At 57.2% G+C, this 17,565-nt stretch overlaps 2 protein-coding genes across 4 annotated transcripts in view; one reads left to right on the top strand and one right to left on the bottom strand.

Moving 5' to 3' along the window:
- Positions 1 to 608: 608 nt before the first annotated feature.
- On the bottom strand, positions 609 to 10,566 carry RECQL (RecQ like helicase). 2 transcript variants are annotated; one of them, XM_075275490.1, is made up of 15 exons: positions 10,413 to 10,566; positions 10,277 to 10,311; positions 9,969 to 10,163; positions 8,084 to 8,263; positions 7,893 to 7,999; positions 7,620 to 7,818; positions 7,374 to 7,540; positions 6,778 to 6,859; positions 6,541 to 6,689; positions 6,233 to 6,350; positions 2,092 to 2,230; positions 1,906 to 1,997; positions 1,609 to 1,828; positions 1,407 to 1,536; positions 609 to 872 (listed from the first exon to the last, which is right to left on the bottom strand). In XM_075275490.1, exons 2-15 carry the CDS (start codon positions 10,296 to 10,298, stop codon positions 708 to 710), a joined length of 1,965 nt encoding a protein of 654 aa, XP_075131591.1. In that variant the 5' UTR covers positions 10,299 to 10,311; positions 10,413 to 10,566; the 3' UTR covers positions 609 to 707. The 2 variants fall into 2 exon arrangements, with proteins under 2 accessions (XP_075131591.1, XP_075131592.1); XM_075275491.1 differs by lacking the exons at positions 1,407 to 1,536; positions 10,413 to 10,566 and having other exon boundaries at positions 785 to 872; positions 10,277 to 10,340.
- Positions 10,567 to 10,831: 265 nt separating this feature from the next.
- The window catches only part of GOLT1B (golgi transport 1B), a 266,853-nt gene continuing 260,119 nt past the window's right edge, over positions 10,832 to 17,565 (top strand). The window contains exons 1-5 of one of the 2 annotated variants that reach the window (XM_075275488.1): positions 10,832 to 10,965; positions 12,279 to 12,370; positions 12,785 to 12,963; positions 13,037 to 13,118; positions 13,741 to 14,180. In XM_075275488.1, coding sequence (XP_075131589.1) covers positions 10,941 to 10,965; positions 12,279 to 12,370; positions 12,785 to 12,963; positions 13,037 to 13,118; positions 13,741 to 13,779 — 417 coding nt within the window. In that variant the 5' untranslated portion in view covers positions 10,832 to 10,940 and the 3' untranslated portion in view covers positions 13,780 to 14,180. Of the gene's footprint in view, positions 10,966 to 12,278; positions 12,371 to 12,784; positions 12,964 to 13,036; positions 13,135 to 13,740; positions 14,181 to 17,565 lie in introns of those variants that run through there. The other variant, XM_075275489.1, reaches the window with a different exon arrangement.

The raw sequence follows: 17,565 nt of genomic DNA, 5'->3' as shown, positions 1-17,565 counted from the left end.
GGTATTACAAGACGGATTGACTCCCAGCAGTACCACACCCAACCTGCAGGCAGAGGTGGCGCCGCGCTCGGACCCCCGACGCTTTCTATTGCTGGGATGGGATTACAACTCAGTCCTACTTAAAGGGAGTTAGTCTGACACAGGACAGCAGGTTACTCTTATGTAAATGAGATGAAAGGGGTGTGTCCAGCCAGGATTGGTTGTCTGGTACAGGACCCGCCCCCTACAGCTAATCTGCAGATGGTCAAGACAACACAGAATAAGGAGACCCCTCCGGAATGTGCAGACTCCCCTTAAAGGGATGGTCTCTAGGCCACAGTGTACACCTGCAGGTACCGCTGCACCTGGTGTAAGTGATCACACTCTGCAGGGGGCGCTATACCTGACCCTGCGCACCTCTACATAAACTTGTGTTGAGTTTGAACCTCCCGGCCGCCATTTTGTGTATTCGTCCGCCATGTGGAATCTGCACAACGTCTTATAACAGGGAGAGATTTACTGGAGAGAAGTAAGTACCCCCCCCCCCCCCCCCGCCAATTATATACATAGATATATACAGAGCCGCCCCTCCCCCACCCCAGGCACTGATCAGGCTCCGCCCCCTCTAATACTGATCACATGATCGGGGGAGTGAGTCTGCCATACTGCAACACGTCAGTGACATCACCAGCAAAGCTCCGCCCCCACCACTGGGAGGATATAAAGTGTTAGTCACTGACTATGGAGGTGTCAGGGGAGCTGCAGTGCTTCTTGGCCGGGGGGCTGCTCAGGACGGGCGGACGCTTGTGGCCACCGCTGCTCTTTCCAGGCCGAGACTTAGAGGAACTTGCCGGACTCTTCTGCTGAGAGGTGGAAGACTTGGGAGAGGTCACCTGCGGGGGAGACCAAAGAAAACTCCCGTCATCCCTGTGATCCCTATCTCTCCGCGTATCGCTCCCGTCATCCCTGACAATATAATCTCCGCGTATCGCTCCCGTCATCCCTGTGATCCCTACCTGTCCGCGCGTCGCTCCCGTCATCCCTGTGATCCCTATCTCTCCGCGTATCGCTCCCGTCATCCCTGACAATATAATCTCTCCGTATCGCTCCCGTCATCCCTGTGATCCCTATCTCTCCGCGTATCGCTCCCGTCATCCCTGACAATATAATCTCCGCGTATCGCTCCCATCATCCCCGCCCGTCCCCGCGTCGCTCCCGCCCGTCCCCGCGTCGCTCCCGCCTCTCCCCGCCTCGCTCCCGTCGTCCCCGCCTCGCTCCCGTCGTCCCCGCCTCGCTCCCGCCTCTCCCCGCCTCGCTCCCGTCGTCCCCGCCTCGCTCCCGTCGTCCCCGCCTCGCTCCCGTCGTCCCCGCGTCGCTCCCGTCGTCCCCGCCTCTCTCCGTATCGCTCCCCCCCACCCGGCAGTCACCTTGGTTGCGTTGTTCCCCGCCCGTCTCATGTGGATGATGAGGGGATGCTTCTCTCCCCGCAGCAGCGTTGCTTTAGGCCCCTCCTTCATGTAGGATATGGTGGCGTAGGCGGTGAAGCTGAAGTCTTCCCTGCGGTCACAGCTGCGGGTTAGTTGCAGTGTATCGGTGGTGCAGATGATGGGAGTGGTAGTGTCTCCTTACCGGATGTATTTGTGGAGCAGCAGGTGGGTGATGATTCTCTCCAGCTCGCCGCGGGGCAGTTTCGGGGGCAGGACTTGAGCGACGCGCAGTTTGGCGGCCCCCTTCCCGCTCCAGGCGTCCATGAGCTTCAGCGGCGTCAGCTTCTCGTCCATCTGCTCGGCCTGGCGCAGGATCTTCACGATGTCTCTGCCATAGTCCGAGATGTCCACCTGCTCACAGTCTGCAAAGCAAAGGGATAAGGCCCCGCCCCTGCACAAATGGCGTCCTGCAGGCCCCGCCCCCTGCGCCTATACTCACTCCTCTTGCCGCAGCAGTTGTCACACATCCGGTTACACAGGGCCGAGTCCCAAACTTCATCAAAGTGCTGCGCTATAAGGACACGTCTGCACCTGGCGGGACACGGGAACACGTGTGTCATACAAAGGGGCGACAACTCCCCCCCCCCATGTACATCCCCAACATGGTACAGTCCAGAGCACCGACCTCTTCATCTCCTGACAGTAACCGACCATGTCATAAAGCTTCTGCTGACCCACATTCTCCATCACAACCATCGAGCTGATCCGGAAGATGTCGCCGAACCCCGAGTACAGTATACAGTCTGCACGCTGCTCATCCCGGCCTGTGTATACAGAGAGAGGGGGCGGGGCTGTGACTACCTCTCAGACATGGTATATACAGGCTGGTTGTCAGTAACAGGGGGCGGGGCTGTGACTACCTCTCAGACATGGTATATACAGCTGGTTGTCAGTAACAGGGGGCGGGGCTGTGACTACCTCTCAGACATGGTATATACAGGCTGGTTGTCAGTAACAGGGGGCGGGGCTGTGACTACCTCTCAGACATGATATATACAGCTGGTTGTCAGTAACAGGGGGCGGGGCTGTGACTACCTCTCAGACATGATATATACAGCTGGTTGTCAGTAACAGGGGGCGGGGCTGTGACTACCTCTCAGACATGATATATACAGCTGGTTGTCAGTAACAGGGGGCGGGGCTGTGACTACCTCTCAGACATGGTATATACAGCTGGTTGTCAGTAACAGGGGGCGGGGCTGTGACTACCTCTCAGACATGATATATACAGGCTGGTTGTCAGTAACAGGGGGCGGGGCTGTGACTACCTCTCAGACATGATATATACAGCTGGTTGTCAGTAACAGGGGGCGGGGCTGTGACTACCTCTCAGACATGATATATACAGGCTGGTTGTCAGTAACAGGGGGCGGGGCTGTGACTACCTCTCAGACATGATATATACAGCTGGTTGTCAGTAACAGGGGGCGGGGCTGTGACTACCTCTCAGACATGGTATATACAGGCCGGTTGTCAGTAACAGGGGGCGGGGCTGTGACTACCTCTCAGACATGATATATACAGGCTGGTTGTCAGTAACAGGGGGCGGGGCTGTGACTACCTCTCAGACATGGTATATACAGCTGGTTGTCAGTAACAGGGGGCGGGGCTGTGACTACCTCTCAGACATGGTATATACAGGCTGGTTGTCAGTAACAGGGGGCGGGGCTGTGACTACCTCTCAGACATGATATATACAGGCTGGTTGTCAGTAACAGGGGGCGGGGCTGTGACTACCTCTCAGACATGGTATATACAGCTGGTTGTCAGTAACAGGGGGCGGGGCTGTGACTACCTCTCAGACATGGTATATACAGCTGGTTGTCAGTAACAGGGGGCGGGGCTGTGACTACCTCTCAGACATGATATATACAGGCTGGTTGTCAGTAACAGGGGGCGGGGCTGTGACTACCTCTCAGACATGGTATATACAGCTGGTTGTCAGTAACAGGGGGCGGGGCTGTGACTACCTCTCAGACATGGTATATACAGGCTGGTTGTCAGTAACAGGGGGCGGGGCTGTGACTACCTCTCAGACATGATATATACGGCTGGTTGTCAGTAACAGGGGGCGGGGCTGTGACTACCTCTCAGACATGGTATATACAGGCTGGTTGTCAGTAACAGGGGGCGGGGCTGTGACTACCTCTCAGACATGATATATACAGCTGGTTGTCAGTAACAGGGGGCGGGGCTGTGACTACCTCTCAGACATGATATATACAGCTGGTTGTCAGTAACAGGGGGCGGGGCTGTGACTACCTCTCAGACATGGTATATACAGGCTGGTTGTCAGTAACAGGGGGCGGGGCTGTGACTACCTCTCAGACATGATATATACAGGCTGGTTGTCAGTAACAGGGGGCGGGGCTGTGACTACCTCTCAGACATGATATATACAGGCTGGTTGTCAGTAACAGGGGGCGGGGCTGTGACTACCTCTCAGACATGATATATACAGCTGGTTGTCAGTAACAGGGGGCGGGGCTGTGACTACCTCTCAGACATGGTATATACAGGCCGGTTGTCAGTAACAGGGGGCGGGGCTGTGACTACCTCTCAGACATGGTATATACAGGCTGGTTGTCAGTAACAGGGGGCGGGGCTGTGACTACCTCTCAGACATGATATATACAGGCTGGTTGTCAGTAACAGGGGGCGGGGCTGTGACTACCTCTCACACATGATATATACGGCTGGTTGTCAGTAACAGGGGGCGGGGCTGTGACTACCTCTCAGACATGGTATATACAGGCTGGTTGTCAGTAACAGGGGGCGGGGCTGTGACTACCTCTCACACATGATATATACGGCTGGTTGTCAGTAACAGGGGGCGGGGCTGTGACTACCTCTCAGACATGGTATATACAGGCTGGTTGTCAGTAACAGGGGGCGGGGCTGTGACTACCTCTCAGACATGATATATACAGGCTGGTTGTCAGTAACGGGGGGCGGGGCTGTGACTACCTCTCAGACATGATATATACAGCTGGTTGTCAGTAACAGGGGGCGGGGCTGTGACTACCTCTCAGACATGATATATACAGGCTGGTTGTCAGTAACAGGGGGCGGGGCTGTGACTACCTCTCAGACATGGTATATACAGCTGGTTGTCAGTAACAGGGGGCGGGGCTGTGACTACCTCTCAGACATGATATATACAGGCTGGTTGTCAGTAACAGGGGGCGGGGCTGTGACTACCTCTCAGACATGGTATATACAGCTGGTTGTCAGTAACAGGGGGCGGGGCTGTGACTACCTCTCAGACATGGTATATACAGCTGGTTGTCAGTAACAGGGGGCGGGGCTGTGACTACCTCTCAGACATGATATATACAGCTGGTTGTCAGTAACAGGGGGCGGGGCTGTGACTACCTCTCAGACATGATATATACAGCTGGTTGTCAGTAACAGGGGGCGGGGCTGTGACTACCTCTCAGACATGATATATACAGGCTGGTTGTCAGTAACAGGGGGCGGGGCTGTGACAACCTCTCAGACATGATATATACAGGCTGGTTGTCAGTAACAGGGGGCGGGGCTGCGACTACCTCTCAGACATGATATATACAGCTGGTTGTCAGTAACAGGGGGCGGGGCTGTGACTACCTCTCAGACATGATATATACAGGCTGGTTGTCAGTAACAGGGGGCGGGGCTGTGACTACCTCTCAGACATGATATATACAGCTGGTTGTCAGTTAGAGGGGGCGGGGCTGTGACTACCTCTCAGACATGGTATATACAGCTGGTTGTCAGTAACAGGGGGCGGGGCTGTGACTACCTCTCAGACATGATATATACAGGCTGGTTGTCAGTAACAGGGGGCGGGGCTGTGACTACCTCTCAGACATGATATATACAGCTGGTTGTCAGTAACAGGGGGCGGGGCTGTGACTACCTCTCAGACATGGTATATACAGCTGGTTGTCAGTAACAGGGGGCGGGGCTGTGACTACCTCTCAGACATGATATATACAGGCTGGTTGTCAGTAACAGGGGGCGGGGCTGTGACTACCTCTCAGACATGATATATACAGCTGGTTGTCAGTAACAGGGGGCGGGGCTGTGACTACCTCTCAGACATGATATATACAGGCTGGTTGTCAGTAACAGGGGGCGGGGCTGTGACTACCTCTCAGACATGGTATATACAGGCTGGTTGTCAGTAACAGGGGGCGGGGCTGTGACTACCTCTCAGACATGATATATACAGCTGGTTGTCAGTAACAGGGGGCGGGGCTGTGACTACCTCTCAGACATGGTATATACAGGCTGGTTGTCAGTAACAGGGGGCGGGGCTGTGACTACCTCTCAGACATGATATATACAGCTGGTTGTCAGTAACAGGGGGCGGGGCTGTGACTACCTCTCAGACATGATATATACAGCTGGGTGTCAGTAACAGGGGGCGGGGCTGTGACTACCTCTCAGACATGATATATACAGGCTGGTTGTCAGTAACAGGGGGCGGGGCTGTGACTACCTCTCAGACATGGTATATACAGCTGGTTGTCAGTAACAGGGGGCGGGGCTGTGACAACCTCTCAGACATGGTATATACAGCTGGTTGTCAGTAACAGGGGGCGGGGCTGTGACTACCTCTCAGACATGATATATACAGGCTGGTTGTCAGTAACAGGGGGCGGGGCTGTGACTACCTCTCAGACATGATATATACAGGCTGGTTGTCAGTAACAGGGGGCGGGGCTGTGACAACCTCTCAGACATGGTATATACAGCTGGTTGTCAGTAGTCGCTCTCACCTGCTCGCCCGCTCTCCTGGTAATAGTTCTCCATGGATTTGCTCATTGTGTGATGGATTACAAATCTTACGTCCGCTTTATCGATCCCCATACCAAACGCCACGGTGGCCACGACAACCTGAGGAAGCGACGGATCGGATTATAGTGACCCCTCATCTCTGGCGCCTTCCGCAGGTCAAAAATACCAGACCCACAAAGCTCATTAGTTCCCGATACATTGATCTTGTTCTGGGAAAGCTGAGTGACCAGCAGTATATTCCAGTATATTATATTGCTGCATTGCAGCCACCCAGCTTTCCGCGGCTCACCTGGATCTTGTCCTCGGTCCAGAGCGTGTGCACTTTGGTCTTGTCGCGCGCCTCCATGTTGGCGTGGTAGGTTCCGGCTCGGACGCCCAGCTTTTGGAGACTTATTGTAACTTGTTCTGAGTCTTTCTGGGAGAAGCAATAAACGATTCCTGAAGGAGAAGAACATGAAGGGTTAATGAGGGAGCGGAGAAGGGCGTGGTGTAGGGTGCAGGGCTCCCAGGGGCCCCAATACATCACCTGACTGCCCCTTGTAGCGGCCATTAATCAGCTTCACCACATCCTCTATGAAGTCATTGGAGGAGGAGGGCTTAGGCCGCACCTGGAAGACAAAGACTCGGTGGTGAGAGATGTGAGGCTGCACTACTGAGACGTCCACACGTAGGAACAAGAGGGCGCCTCAGTGGTGCAGGAGAAGAGGGCGCCTCAGTGGTGCAGGAGAAGAGGGCGCCTCAGTGGTGCAGGAGAAGAGGGCGCCTCAGTGGTGCAGGAGAAGAGGGCACCTCAGTGGTGCAGGAGAAGAGGGCACCTCAGTGGTGCAGGAGAAGAGGGCGCCTCAGTGGTGCAGGAGAAGAGGGCGCCTCAGTGGTGCAGGAGAAGAGGGCGCCTCAGTGGTGCAGGAGAAGAGGGCGCCTCAGTGGTGCAGGAGAAGAGGGCGCCTCAGTGGTGCAGGAGAAGAGGGCGCCTCAGTGGTGCAGGAGAAGAGGGCGCCTCAGTGGTGCAGGAGAAGAGGGCGCCTCAGTGGTGCAGAAGAGGGCGCCTCAGTGGTGCAGAAGAGGGCGCCTCAGTGGTGCAGCCTCAGGCCATAGATCGGGGGGCTCCCCGCTGCCCCCTACCTCATAGAACAGGTTGGGTCTGTTGAAGGAAGCGGTGAAGGTGAGCGGCCTCGGCACACACAGGATCTTCTGGGCGTCCTTCAGGACGTGGCTGGTGGCGGTGGCGGTCAGTCCCATCAGCGGGGCCTTGGGGAACTGTCTCTTCAGGATGCCCAGAGTCTTGTAGTCTGGAGGGAGACGGTCACATCATCATCACCATCATCACCATCATCATCCCCCCTCCCCCACCAGTCACAGGACTCTCACCAGGACGGAAGTCGTGCCCCCATTGGCTGCAGCAGTGAACCTCATCGATGGCGACCCGCGCCAGCCGCCCCGCCTGATACGCCTTCTCCAGACGGGACATGAACAGTTTGCTCTTGGCGATTTTTTCGGGGGTGACGTAGAGAAGCTTCAGCCGGGAGTTCCTGTCAATCATCTCTCCGTGCACCCATTTCACATGATCCTGCGAGACAGACAAGGGGGAGGAGTTCAGTGTCGCACAGCGGGAGGGCGTGTCCTCATCCTAGGGCCACAGACCTTACTGCTGGCGGCGTTCAGGGACGTGGCCGAGACCCCCAGACGCTCCAGGACCATGAGCTGATCCTCCATCAGGGACACCAGCGGACAGATCACCAGGGTCAACCCTGAGCGAGAAACGGGAGACACGGTCAGTGACACACACACGCCCCCTGCTGGAGCCGCCATGTACACCACCCGGTCAGCCGCACCTTGGGAGCACACCGCCGGTAACTGGTAGCACAGACTCTTCCCCCCGCCCGTCGGCATGATCAGGAAGACGTCTTTGCCGGCCATGGTGGCGTTGATGGTCTCCAGCTGTAGCTTCCGGAAGGTTTCGAGCTGGAAGGATTTCTGCAGCTGCTCCTTCACCTTCTGTGACCAGGAGAAATCTACAAGACAACGAGGAGAACGTGTAAGAATGACGTGGTGTAAAGGAGGGAGATGGCGCCACATCTGGTGTAGCGGAGTACTGCAGGGCACTATGGGAGGGGCCAGAGTAATGGTGACCACACCTCCAATGCCCCTCCCTCCAGACTCCTCAGCTCGGGATGAGGGAGGAGCCATCTGACACTGAGAATGTAACATAGCTGGGAAAGGGTTAATCAGCCCCAGTCTCCGCCCACTCCTGGGTACTGGTGTAGGGTGAGCCGGTCACAGCAGGGAAACCGCCTGGCTACACAATGCTTGATTCTCCTGGTGCCACTCAGGGCTCTGGGAAAGCTGGGTCACAGGGGAAACCCACCTGGCTACACAATGCCTGATTCTCCTCCTGCCACTCAGGACTCTGGGAAAGCTGCCTGGATACACAATGACGGATTCTCCTCCTGCCACTCAGGACTCTGGGAAAGCTGCCTGGCTACACAATGACGGATTCTCCTCCTGCCACTCAGGGCTCTGGGAAAGCTGGGTAACAGGGGAAAGCTGCCTGGCTACACAATGACGGATTCTCCTCCTGCCACTCAGGACTCTGGGAAAGCTGCCTGGCTACACAATGACGGATTCTCCTCCTGCCGCTCAGGGCTCTGGGAAAGCTGGGTAACAGGGGAAAGCTGCCTGGCTACACAATGACGGATTCTCCTCCTGCCACTCAGGGCTCTGGGAAAGCTGGGTAACAGGGGAAAGCTGCCTGGCTACACAATGACGGATTCTCCTCCTGCCACTCAGGACTCTGGGAAAGCTGCCTGGCTACACAATGACGGATTCTCCTCCTGCCGCTCAGGGCTCTGGGAAAGCTGGGTAACAGGGGAAAGCTGCCTGGCTACACAATGACGGATTCTCCTCCTGCCACTCAGGGCTCTGGGAAAGCTGGGTAACAGGGGAAAGCTGCCTGGCTACACAATGACGGATACTCCTCCTGCCGCTCAGGGCTCTGGGAAAGCTGAGTAACAGGGGAAAGCTGCCTGGCTACACAATGACCGATTCTCCTGGTGCCACTCAGGGCTCTGGGAAAGCTGAGTAACAAGGGAAAGCTGCCTGGCTACACAATGACCGATTCTCCTGGTGCCACTCAGGGCTCTGGGAAAGCTGGGTAACAGGGGAAAGCTGCCTGGCTACACAATGACGGATACTCCTCCTGCCGCTCAGGACTCTGGGAAAGCTGGGTAACAGGGGAAAGCTGCCTGGCTACACAATGACGGCTTCTCCTCCTGCCGCTCAGGACTCTGGGAAAGCTGAGTAACAAGGGAAAGCTGCCTGGCTACACAATGACGGATTCTCCTCCTGCCGCTCAGGACTCTGGGAAAGCTGGGTAACAGGGGAAAGCTGCCTGGCTACACAATGACGGATTCTCCTCCTGCCACTCAGGGCTCTGGGAAAGCTGGGTAACAAGGGAAAGCTGCCTGGCTACACAATGACGGATTCTCCTCCTGCCGCTCAGGGCTCTGGGAAAGCTGGGTAACAAGGGAAAGCTGCCTGGCTACACAATGACGGATTCTCCTCCTGCCGCTCAGGGCTCTGGGAAAGCTGGGTAACAGCAGGGAAACCGCCTGGCTACACAATGACGGATACTCCTGCTGCCACTCAGGGCTCTGGGAAAGCTGGGTGAGAACCCATACACTGCCATTACATCCCCCCCACCACCAGTGTCTGACACACCCTGTCGGTTCCAGTCCTGCGCGGGCTCCTGAGCGCTGCTCGTGGCCCCGTCGTCGTCCTCGGACAGTCTCCGGATCTTGGCGGTCAGCGCCTTCTTCCTCTGCTGCAGCTCCTGTTGTCTCTCCAGCAGCTCCTGGATCTGGACCTCGATGGCCTGCAGCTCCGTAGTCACCGCGTCCAACTCGTCCACCAGCGCTGGGGGCGGGAACAAGTCACAGTCATCATCTCCAGAGGGCGGAGTCTTCTCTAGTCACACCCAAAGCCTCAGAGAAGCCTGCGCCAATGGTCAGACCTCCCGCCTTACGTACCTGGAAGCTCCTCGCTCGCCATCTTCTAGGTCACTCTGTAAAGAAAGCGGAAACATGGCGGTCACAGATGGCAGACACTGCCCCTCCCCCTGCGGACTCCATTATGGCCGCCTTCACCCCTCACACCCGAGGTCACCTGACTATGAAAGTCTATTCATCCCGGAAAGCTGAGGGGAGCGCAATGGCAGCCACACTGAGATAAGGGGCGCCCCCTGGCTGTGACTGGCTGCACTACTTAAAGGGGAGTTCCATCAGGACATAAACCATGGAGTCTTCCTGTTCTTGCATCACATGACTACAGGGCTACACTGACGCCACCCCCTGCCGAGCCTGTACCGGGCACACCGGGCACCTCTCCCGCCACTCACAGGCCGCCGCCGGCATCTGTCCAGCACTGACCAATCACAAGCCGCGCCTAATATACACGTCATCAGAGGCGCCTCTGCGGATTGGTCGGACTGACAGAGCCGCTCCGCTCTCTGATTGGTGCCTGTGATTTCAACTCTCCTCCCACCGGTGGGAGGGGCTCGCCGTATTGAGCCGTGATTGGCTGTCGGCTCGGCGCCGCGCTGCGTGTTTCCGGAAGACGTGGCCGTTGCATCCAGCCGGTTTCTCTCCGTTTCCCGGACCCCGAGAGCTGCAGTCACCGCCCGGAGGCGCCATCATGATCTCCCTCACCGACACCCAGAGTAAGGGGACAGCGGCAGCAGCGGTGACTACAACTCCCAGCCTGCAGTGGTGGCCGCAGCGGGCAGAGCCTGCTGGGAGTTGTAGTCCCGTCTCTGACTAGTAGCCTCGCCCCAGGAGCTGACAATCACTGTATGTAACCCTGCTCTCATCCCATTGGCTGGGAGGCGCCCCGCGGTGAGAGGATAGGGGTGGAGGGGCCACACAGAGGGAGGAGCGGGGGCCACAAAGAGTGAGGAGCGGGGGCCACACAGAGGGAGGAGCGGGGGCCGCACAGAGGGAGGAGCGGGGGCCGCACAGAGGGAGGAGCGGGGGCCGCACAGAGGGAGGAGCGGGGGCCGCACAGAGGGAGGAGCGGGGGCCGCACAGAGGGAGGAGCGGGGGCCGCACAGAGGGAGGAGCGGGGGCCGCACAGAGGGAGGAGCGGGGGCCGCACAGAGGGAGGAGCGGGGGCCCCACAGAGGGAGGAGCGGGGGCCGCACAGAGGGAGGAGCGGGGGCCGCACAGAGGGAGGAGCGGGGGCCCCACAGAGGGACGACCGGGGGCCGCACGGAGGAAACTACCAGGGGCCGCACGGAGGAAACTACCAGGGGCCACATGGAGGGACAACCGGGGGCCACGTGGAGGGACGACCAGGGGCCGCACGGAGGAAACTACCAGGGGCCACACAGAGGGGTGACCGGGGGCCCCACACAATCCGTACAGTAGTCATGTGACCTGCAGTCTGTTGACGGCGTCTGAGGTGTGAGAATATAGTGACAGCGACAGATGTGCGAGAAAAGTGACAACCCTGACACCTGGAGCAGTGCGGGAGAGAAGTGTCAGGTAGTCACAGTATACAGGACCTCCCCGGCATAGACGTGTCACACTATACAGGACCTCCCCGGCATAGACGTGTCACACTATACAGGACCTCCCCGGCATAGACGTGTCACACTATACAGGACCTCCCCGGCATAGACGTGTCACAGTATACAGGACCTCCCCGGCATAGACGTGTCACAGTATACAGGACCTCCCCGGCATAGACGTGTCACAGTATACAGGACCTCCCCGGCATAGACGTGTCACAGTATACAGGACCTCCCCGGCATAGACGTGTCACAGTATACAGGACCTCCCCGGCATAGACGTGTCACAGTATACAGGACCTCCCCTGCATAGACGTGTCACAGTATACAGGACCTCCCCGGCATAGACGTGTCACAGTATACAGGACCGTTTGGAGCGCTGTGTATGTTGGGATTTGTTACAGTGTGTCAGTACTGTTAACATGGATTAGCGGCGCCCCTTACACTGTCTCTTCTTCCTGCAGAGATCGGGATGGGCCTGACCGGCTTCGGCGTCTTCTTCCTCTTCTTCGGGATGCTGCTGTTCTTCGACAAGGCGCTGCTCGCCATAGGGAATGTGAGTGTGGGGGGGATGGGGCTATTTGGGGGGGGGGGCAGCACAGCAGGGGGTGTGGGTGGGTGCACAGCAGGGGCCGTGTGTGTGTGTGTGGGGGGGCTGCATAGCAGGGGCCGTGTGTGTGGGGGGGCTGCACAGCAGGGGCTGCGTGGGGGGGGGCTGCACAGCAGGGGGCGGGGGGGGCTGCATAGCAGGGGCCGTGTGTGTGTGTGGGGGGGGGGGCTGCATAGCAGGGGCCGTGTGTGTGGGGGGGCTGCACAGCAGGGGCTGCGTGGGGGGGGGGGGCTGCACAGCGGGGGGGGGGGGCTGCACAGCAGGGGCCGTGGGGGGGGGGGGGGGGGCTGCACAGCAGGGGCCGTGTGGGGGGGGGGCTGCACAGCAGGGGCCCCTCCCTCACCTGACCTCTTCTTGCAGGTTCTCTTCGTGGCGGGCTTGGCCTTCGTCATCGGCCTGGAGAGGACCTTCCGCTTCTTCTTCCAGAAACACAAGGTGAAGGCCACGGCGTTCTTCCTGGGGGGGGTCTTTGTGGTGCTGATCGGGTGGCCGCTGATCGGGATGGTCCTGGAGATCTATGGCTTCTTCCTGCTGTTCAGGTAAGGCTGGTGCAGGGCCCCGGGGTGCGGCGGAGGAGGGGCCCGGTGCTCAGCGCTCTGCTCTGTCTTACAGGGGCTTCTTCCCGGTGGTGATCGGCTTCATTCGGAGAGTCCCCGTCCTGGGATCCATCCTGAATCTACCCGGGATCAGCTCGGTGAGCTCTCACTCCTGTCACCCCTGTCCTAGTGGCTGATAACAGGGAGCAGTAGAGGAGTAGCCTGTGTGTAGTGACTGGTGTAGCCGGGGGGGGGGGCGCTCTGGAGCAGAGATGGGATTGCTGTGTCCTGTGTGTACAGTGACCAGGCGGAGGAGTGTCAGTGACCAGCAGGTGGCGCCTCTTCTCCCCTCCATTGTATCACACGATTGTCAGCTCTTGGCCCCACACACAGGTCCCTGTCAGGACACAGCAGCTATAATGGGGGGAGGGCAGTATTAGGGCCCCTCCCCCCAGTCACCACCTGATGAATTTACAAGAACCTTTCTGTTTTTCTCCCCCCCTCCCCCGTTGGTAAAGCCCACATAGACGGGTCCGGAGCGCCGCGCGGTGCGGGTAATGTCCTTGTCTTCTTCTTCTATCATTGCTGCTGCATGGGAGCTGTGTACGTGTCATCACTGTCACTGGCTGAGGCTACAGCGGCCGTCACTGACCGCCCGCAGCTGTCGCCCCAGCCCCGCCATGTTTCCGGGGCTGCTAGATTAGAAGCGTTTCTATGATGACATTGTCAGATGTTCTGCCTGGCGGTTTCCGTCACCTGACCTTTGTCTTCTCGTTTCAGCTTGTCGATAAAGCCGGAGAGAGTAACAACATGGTGTAAGCGGCGGCCGCGTGGAGGGCGGAGTCACCCGGGACACGACATAGCCTGTTACGCTCACTGGGAGCCATTTCTGAACTCTTTACTCATTGCGTCCGGTGGGCGGAGCCACCACTGTCATCCAATTGTTCATGGACAAAACTTTATTTACAAGACGCTGTTTGGTTGTTTTTTTTTTTTGTTTTTTTTTCATCCTGTCGGAGGCGGCAGAGTGGGCGGTGACCGCGCCAGGGGCCGTGCCCTGCACCCAGGACGGATTTTATTTATAGAAGAGGCGGAGCTAATCCGCGACACTCCTGTTACCGCTGCTGCCCGCGACTTGCACGGACGCCGCGCCGGATTCGCTCATTTTTAAGAAGTGAAAAGATTTATAAAAAAAATAAAATCAGAAAATCAGGTTATTATGTGCGAATAAACCGTTTTTGTAAATAGGATGCTGATCCCGAGCGCTGGTGGTGACTCTTCTGTGGGGGCGGAGCGCGGGTCTGTACTGAGCGCAACGGGCCCGGAGCCCAGGACATGACTACACTACGTGTCTGCTCCAGTCACCGCTGAAGCTGCAAGAAGAGTAAAGATGAGGCAATGGAGACGGCAGCTCTGGATGTAACTGGAGGATAAGAGAGGAATCTCCTGTAATACCGCCCTCCACCTGCAGGGGGCACTGATAGGACAGAAATAATGGCTACATATGTGGTGTGTACCGGAGGGTACGTGGAGGAGAGCGATTCCCTTCCGTCCCAACAGCAGTACAATAGTGTGTGTGTGTGGGGGGGGGGGGGGGTCACTGCCCAGTTGTGCTGGTGGGACGGACAGGACTGTCTACTGATCAAATAAATGGTTAAACATGAGCCCCTCCCCCATATAAGGAAGGCCGTCGCAGCCCCCTGTCCCGTGTGGGGTGAGGTTCTCCCTCCTCTTGTGACTGTTTTTCTGCTTTTGGTTCCTGCAGGACTCCAAGGGTTAAATCTCCTTGTCCGTTTCCTGATATTCGGCTGCAGCTTGTAGTGAGCGCGCCGTCCGGTCAGTTTGGTTTCTGCGCTGACCCTTGCGCCTCTGTGAGCTTCGCTTGTCTCATTGCTCGCCATCTCCTGCTCCTCTGTGTGCGGACGCCGGAGTCCTGTGCACTGCTTACGTGATGACATCATCGCTAGTCCCGCAGCTCTTCTCTCCCCTTCCCCATACTGATGGGAGGAGTTGACCTGGCCAGGACTCCGCCCTCTTGTACATCAGATGTGTGCGGTGCAGCCTTTATCTTCCTCCATGTTTTCGCTATACGTCTGCTGCTTCCTCTGTTATTTGGCGGCGTGCGCACTGCGCATGTACAGGGTCATTTCATCAGACATTCCCTGTCGTCCCACCAGCGGCACAATGGGGGGTGGGGGGGTATTTCGGGCCCCTGTGTGCTGGTAGCACAGGCGGAATTTTAATTAGCCAAGTATTAATTTCACATGGCTCGTCCCTTTAAGAGGGCACAGATACCCCCCCCCCCCTCCCCCTGTGTGGTTTTCTGTCCTGTGTAAGGATCGGACAGGTGGAGAGGACTCTGTGTCCTCCTAATGGGGATGATGAAGTTGTGGGTTGCAGGTTCTCACCTGTTCACATCGTCTTCGGTGAAGCGCCCTGGCCTGCTGGGCTTCTGTATCAGTCCTGCAGGGAGGAGAGGGTTAAGTCTAAAGGCTCCTTTATTTCTTCGTATATCCCTGGCCCCCTCCCACAATGTTTGCCTCCTGTGTCCCCGGCCGTCCCGTCTTGTTGGGGAGCCGCGCGCGGTCCGCACCGGTGTGTACGCGCGGCTCCAGGAAGGGGAACTTCCGTTTTCGTGGAACCTTCTCTGTCTAGGAGGTTCCCGGCTGGACGCTCATAGAGGTGACACCGGCACTTCCGGTTTCGGCATCCGCCGCTCCGGGGCCACGCAGACAACGGTGCAGTGCGGCTATAGAGGCAAGGTATGTGCCAAGGGTCTGTTGGCTAGGGAGGGAGCAACTCATAAGGCCTGAGAGTGCTCTCAGGAGGGCAAGGAACGGAGCTCACATATTTTTTTTGGTTAAGCCACGCCCCTTTCCGGATACAGGGCTGTAAACAGGGGCATGGCTGCTTCCCTCATTGCCTGCTAGTTTAATCCGCTAGCCGGTTCCGTGTTGTGGCTCGTGTTATTGCTTCATCTACACTTGTTCTAGTGCAAACTCGACTGAAGTTTGGTAAGTTGTCTGACTGAAGCTGGGTGAGTCTCCTTAGATGGTTCCTTAAATGTACTCCTTTATGTTCCGTATCCTATGCTTAGGTATCGCTGAAAGCTAGTTCTTTGTCATGTCTTCGTCTTCCACCCCTCCCGGGGATCAAGTGAGACGGAAGAAGTCTTCAAACAGGAGACATCTGGCTGCACTGAATGTGACGTTCTACTACCTGATAGTAGGTGCAGTCTTTTTCGTCTGCTAATTCTCCCAATGGTGGGAGTATCCTGAATGTCATCCTTTGCCTCTAGGCTATGACTGGTCACGCTGCCAGCAATGCAGGGGACCTCTGCGGAGGAACCCGTTACCAGTGATATGGTAGCATGGGTCAAGGAGTACATGGTGAGTACGTTAGCCACTAAAAGGGGTAGGGTCCCCTCTGGCTTCTAAGTATCCTTGTTTTTTTCAGGATGATTCCTTAAAGGATATCCGTACATCACTGGCTCAGCTCACCAAGAAACAGTGCATGAGAGGCGTTCTGTTTCGCTGCCCTGCCTGGAGCGCCTCCAGGTGGAGGATGAGTCCATATCATCGGACGACCAGTCCTCCTGTTCCAGCAGACCCATTTTTCATCGTGAGAAGACTAACAAGCTGCTGAAGGCCATCTGGTCGTGGGACCAGGTTGGCGAGGGGGAAGCCTCTGCGTCCACCTCTGAAAAGTGGAGGGTTTTTCAAGTGGACGCCACCATGGCCAGCCTAATGGAACAAGAATGGAAGCAGCCGGAGAAAGCTTATGTCACCACCAGGGCGGTATATCCAGTTGATTCCTCCCAGCTGGATCGCTGGGGTCCTCCGCCCAAAGTGGATTTGGCTATCTCAAAACTTTCCCATTGCACTGTTGTGCCCATCGATGACGGGTCAAACCTCCAAGATTTGCTCGATAGAAGAGTGGATTCTACACTGAAGAAGGTGGGCTGATGTCGCCTCCAAATTTTCTTTATGCTCCCTCCCCTTTCAACCAGGGAAGGTTTTCGGCCAGGGGCTGGACGACCTGATGGAGGGGCTGACTGATGGTAAAGGCGTATTCGTCTGCTTCAGCCCAGGCGGCTGTGGGCATCGCCTCCATGGAAGTAGCTGATAAGCTTCAAGCCCGGTTGGACCGTCTGGAGCGGGACATCGACTCCGGGGTCAACAGGGACGACATCCTGGCGTCCATAGAGGAGATCCATCTTGCTACGGATTTCCTGAGAGAATCAGCAAGACAGCAGGTGAAGCTGGCTTCCAAGGCCATGGCCCTGAATACCGCTCAAACCTTGGGATACCGCCCAAGGAAGACCCTAAGAAGAAGGGGTTTGGAGGAGACGCCGTTTTCTGTGACCAGCTCTCCCGTAGGAGGGCGCCTTTCCAAATTTTCTGTGGCGTGGCATCATCACATTCTGGATCCATGGGTCCTTCAAGTTGTTCAGCGGGGGTACGCAATAGAGTTCTCCCACCCTCGTGTGGATCGGTTCATCACTACGTGGGTTTTACCAGCTCTACAACAGGACTGCCTGGAGGCTTCCGTGACAGAATATTTTGCAAAGGGGGCCCTGGAGAGGGTCCCTCCTTCAGAAGTGGG

The sequence above is a fragment of the Leptodactylus fuscus genome, chromosome 5, assembly GCF_031893055.1.
Source record: "Leptodactylus fuscus isolate aLepFus1 chromosome 5, aLepFus1.hap2, whole genome shotgun sequence".
NCBI lineage: Eukaryota > Metazoa > Chordata > Amphibia > Anura > Leptodactylidae > Leptodactylus > Leptodactylus fuscus.
This window is presented reverse-complemented; position numbering and strand designations above follow the sequence as displayed.

What these genes read in the sequence shown, in the direction of transcription:
- RECQL (XM_075275490.1), bottom strand. Translation starts at nt 10,298, where the DNA reads ATGGCGAGCGAGGAGCTTCCAG. An exon ending in ACCGGCGGTGTGCTCCCAAG is followed by an intron (nt 8,000 to 8,083) that starts GTGCGGCTGACC and finishes TTTCTCGCTCAG; the next exon opens with GGTTGACCCTGGTGATCTGT. An exon ending in TGAACGCCGCCAGCAGTAAG is followed by an intron (nt 7,819 to 7,892) that starts GTCTGTGGCCCT and finishes TCTGTCTCGCAG; the next exon opens with GATCATGTGAAATGGGTGCA.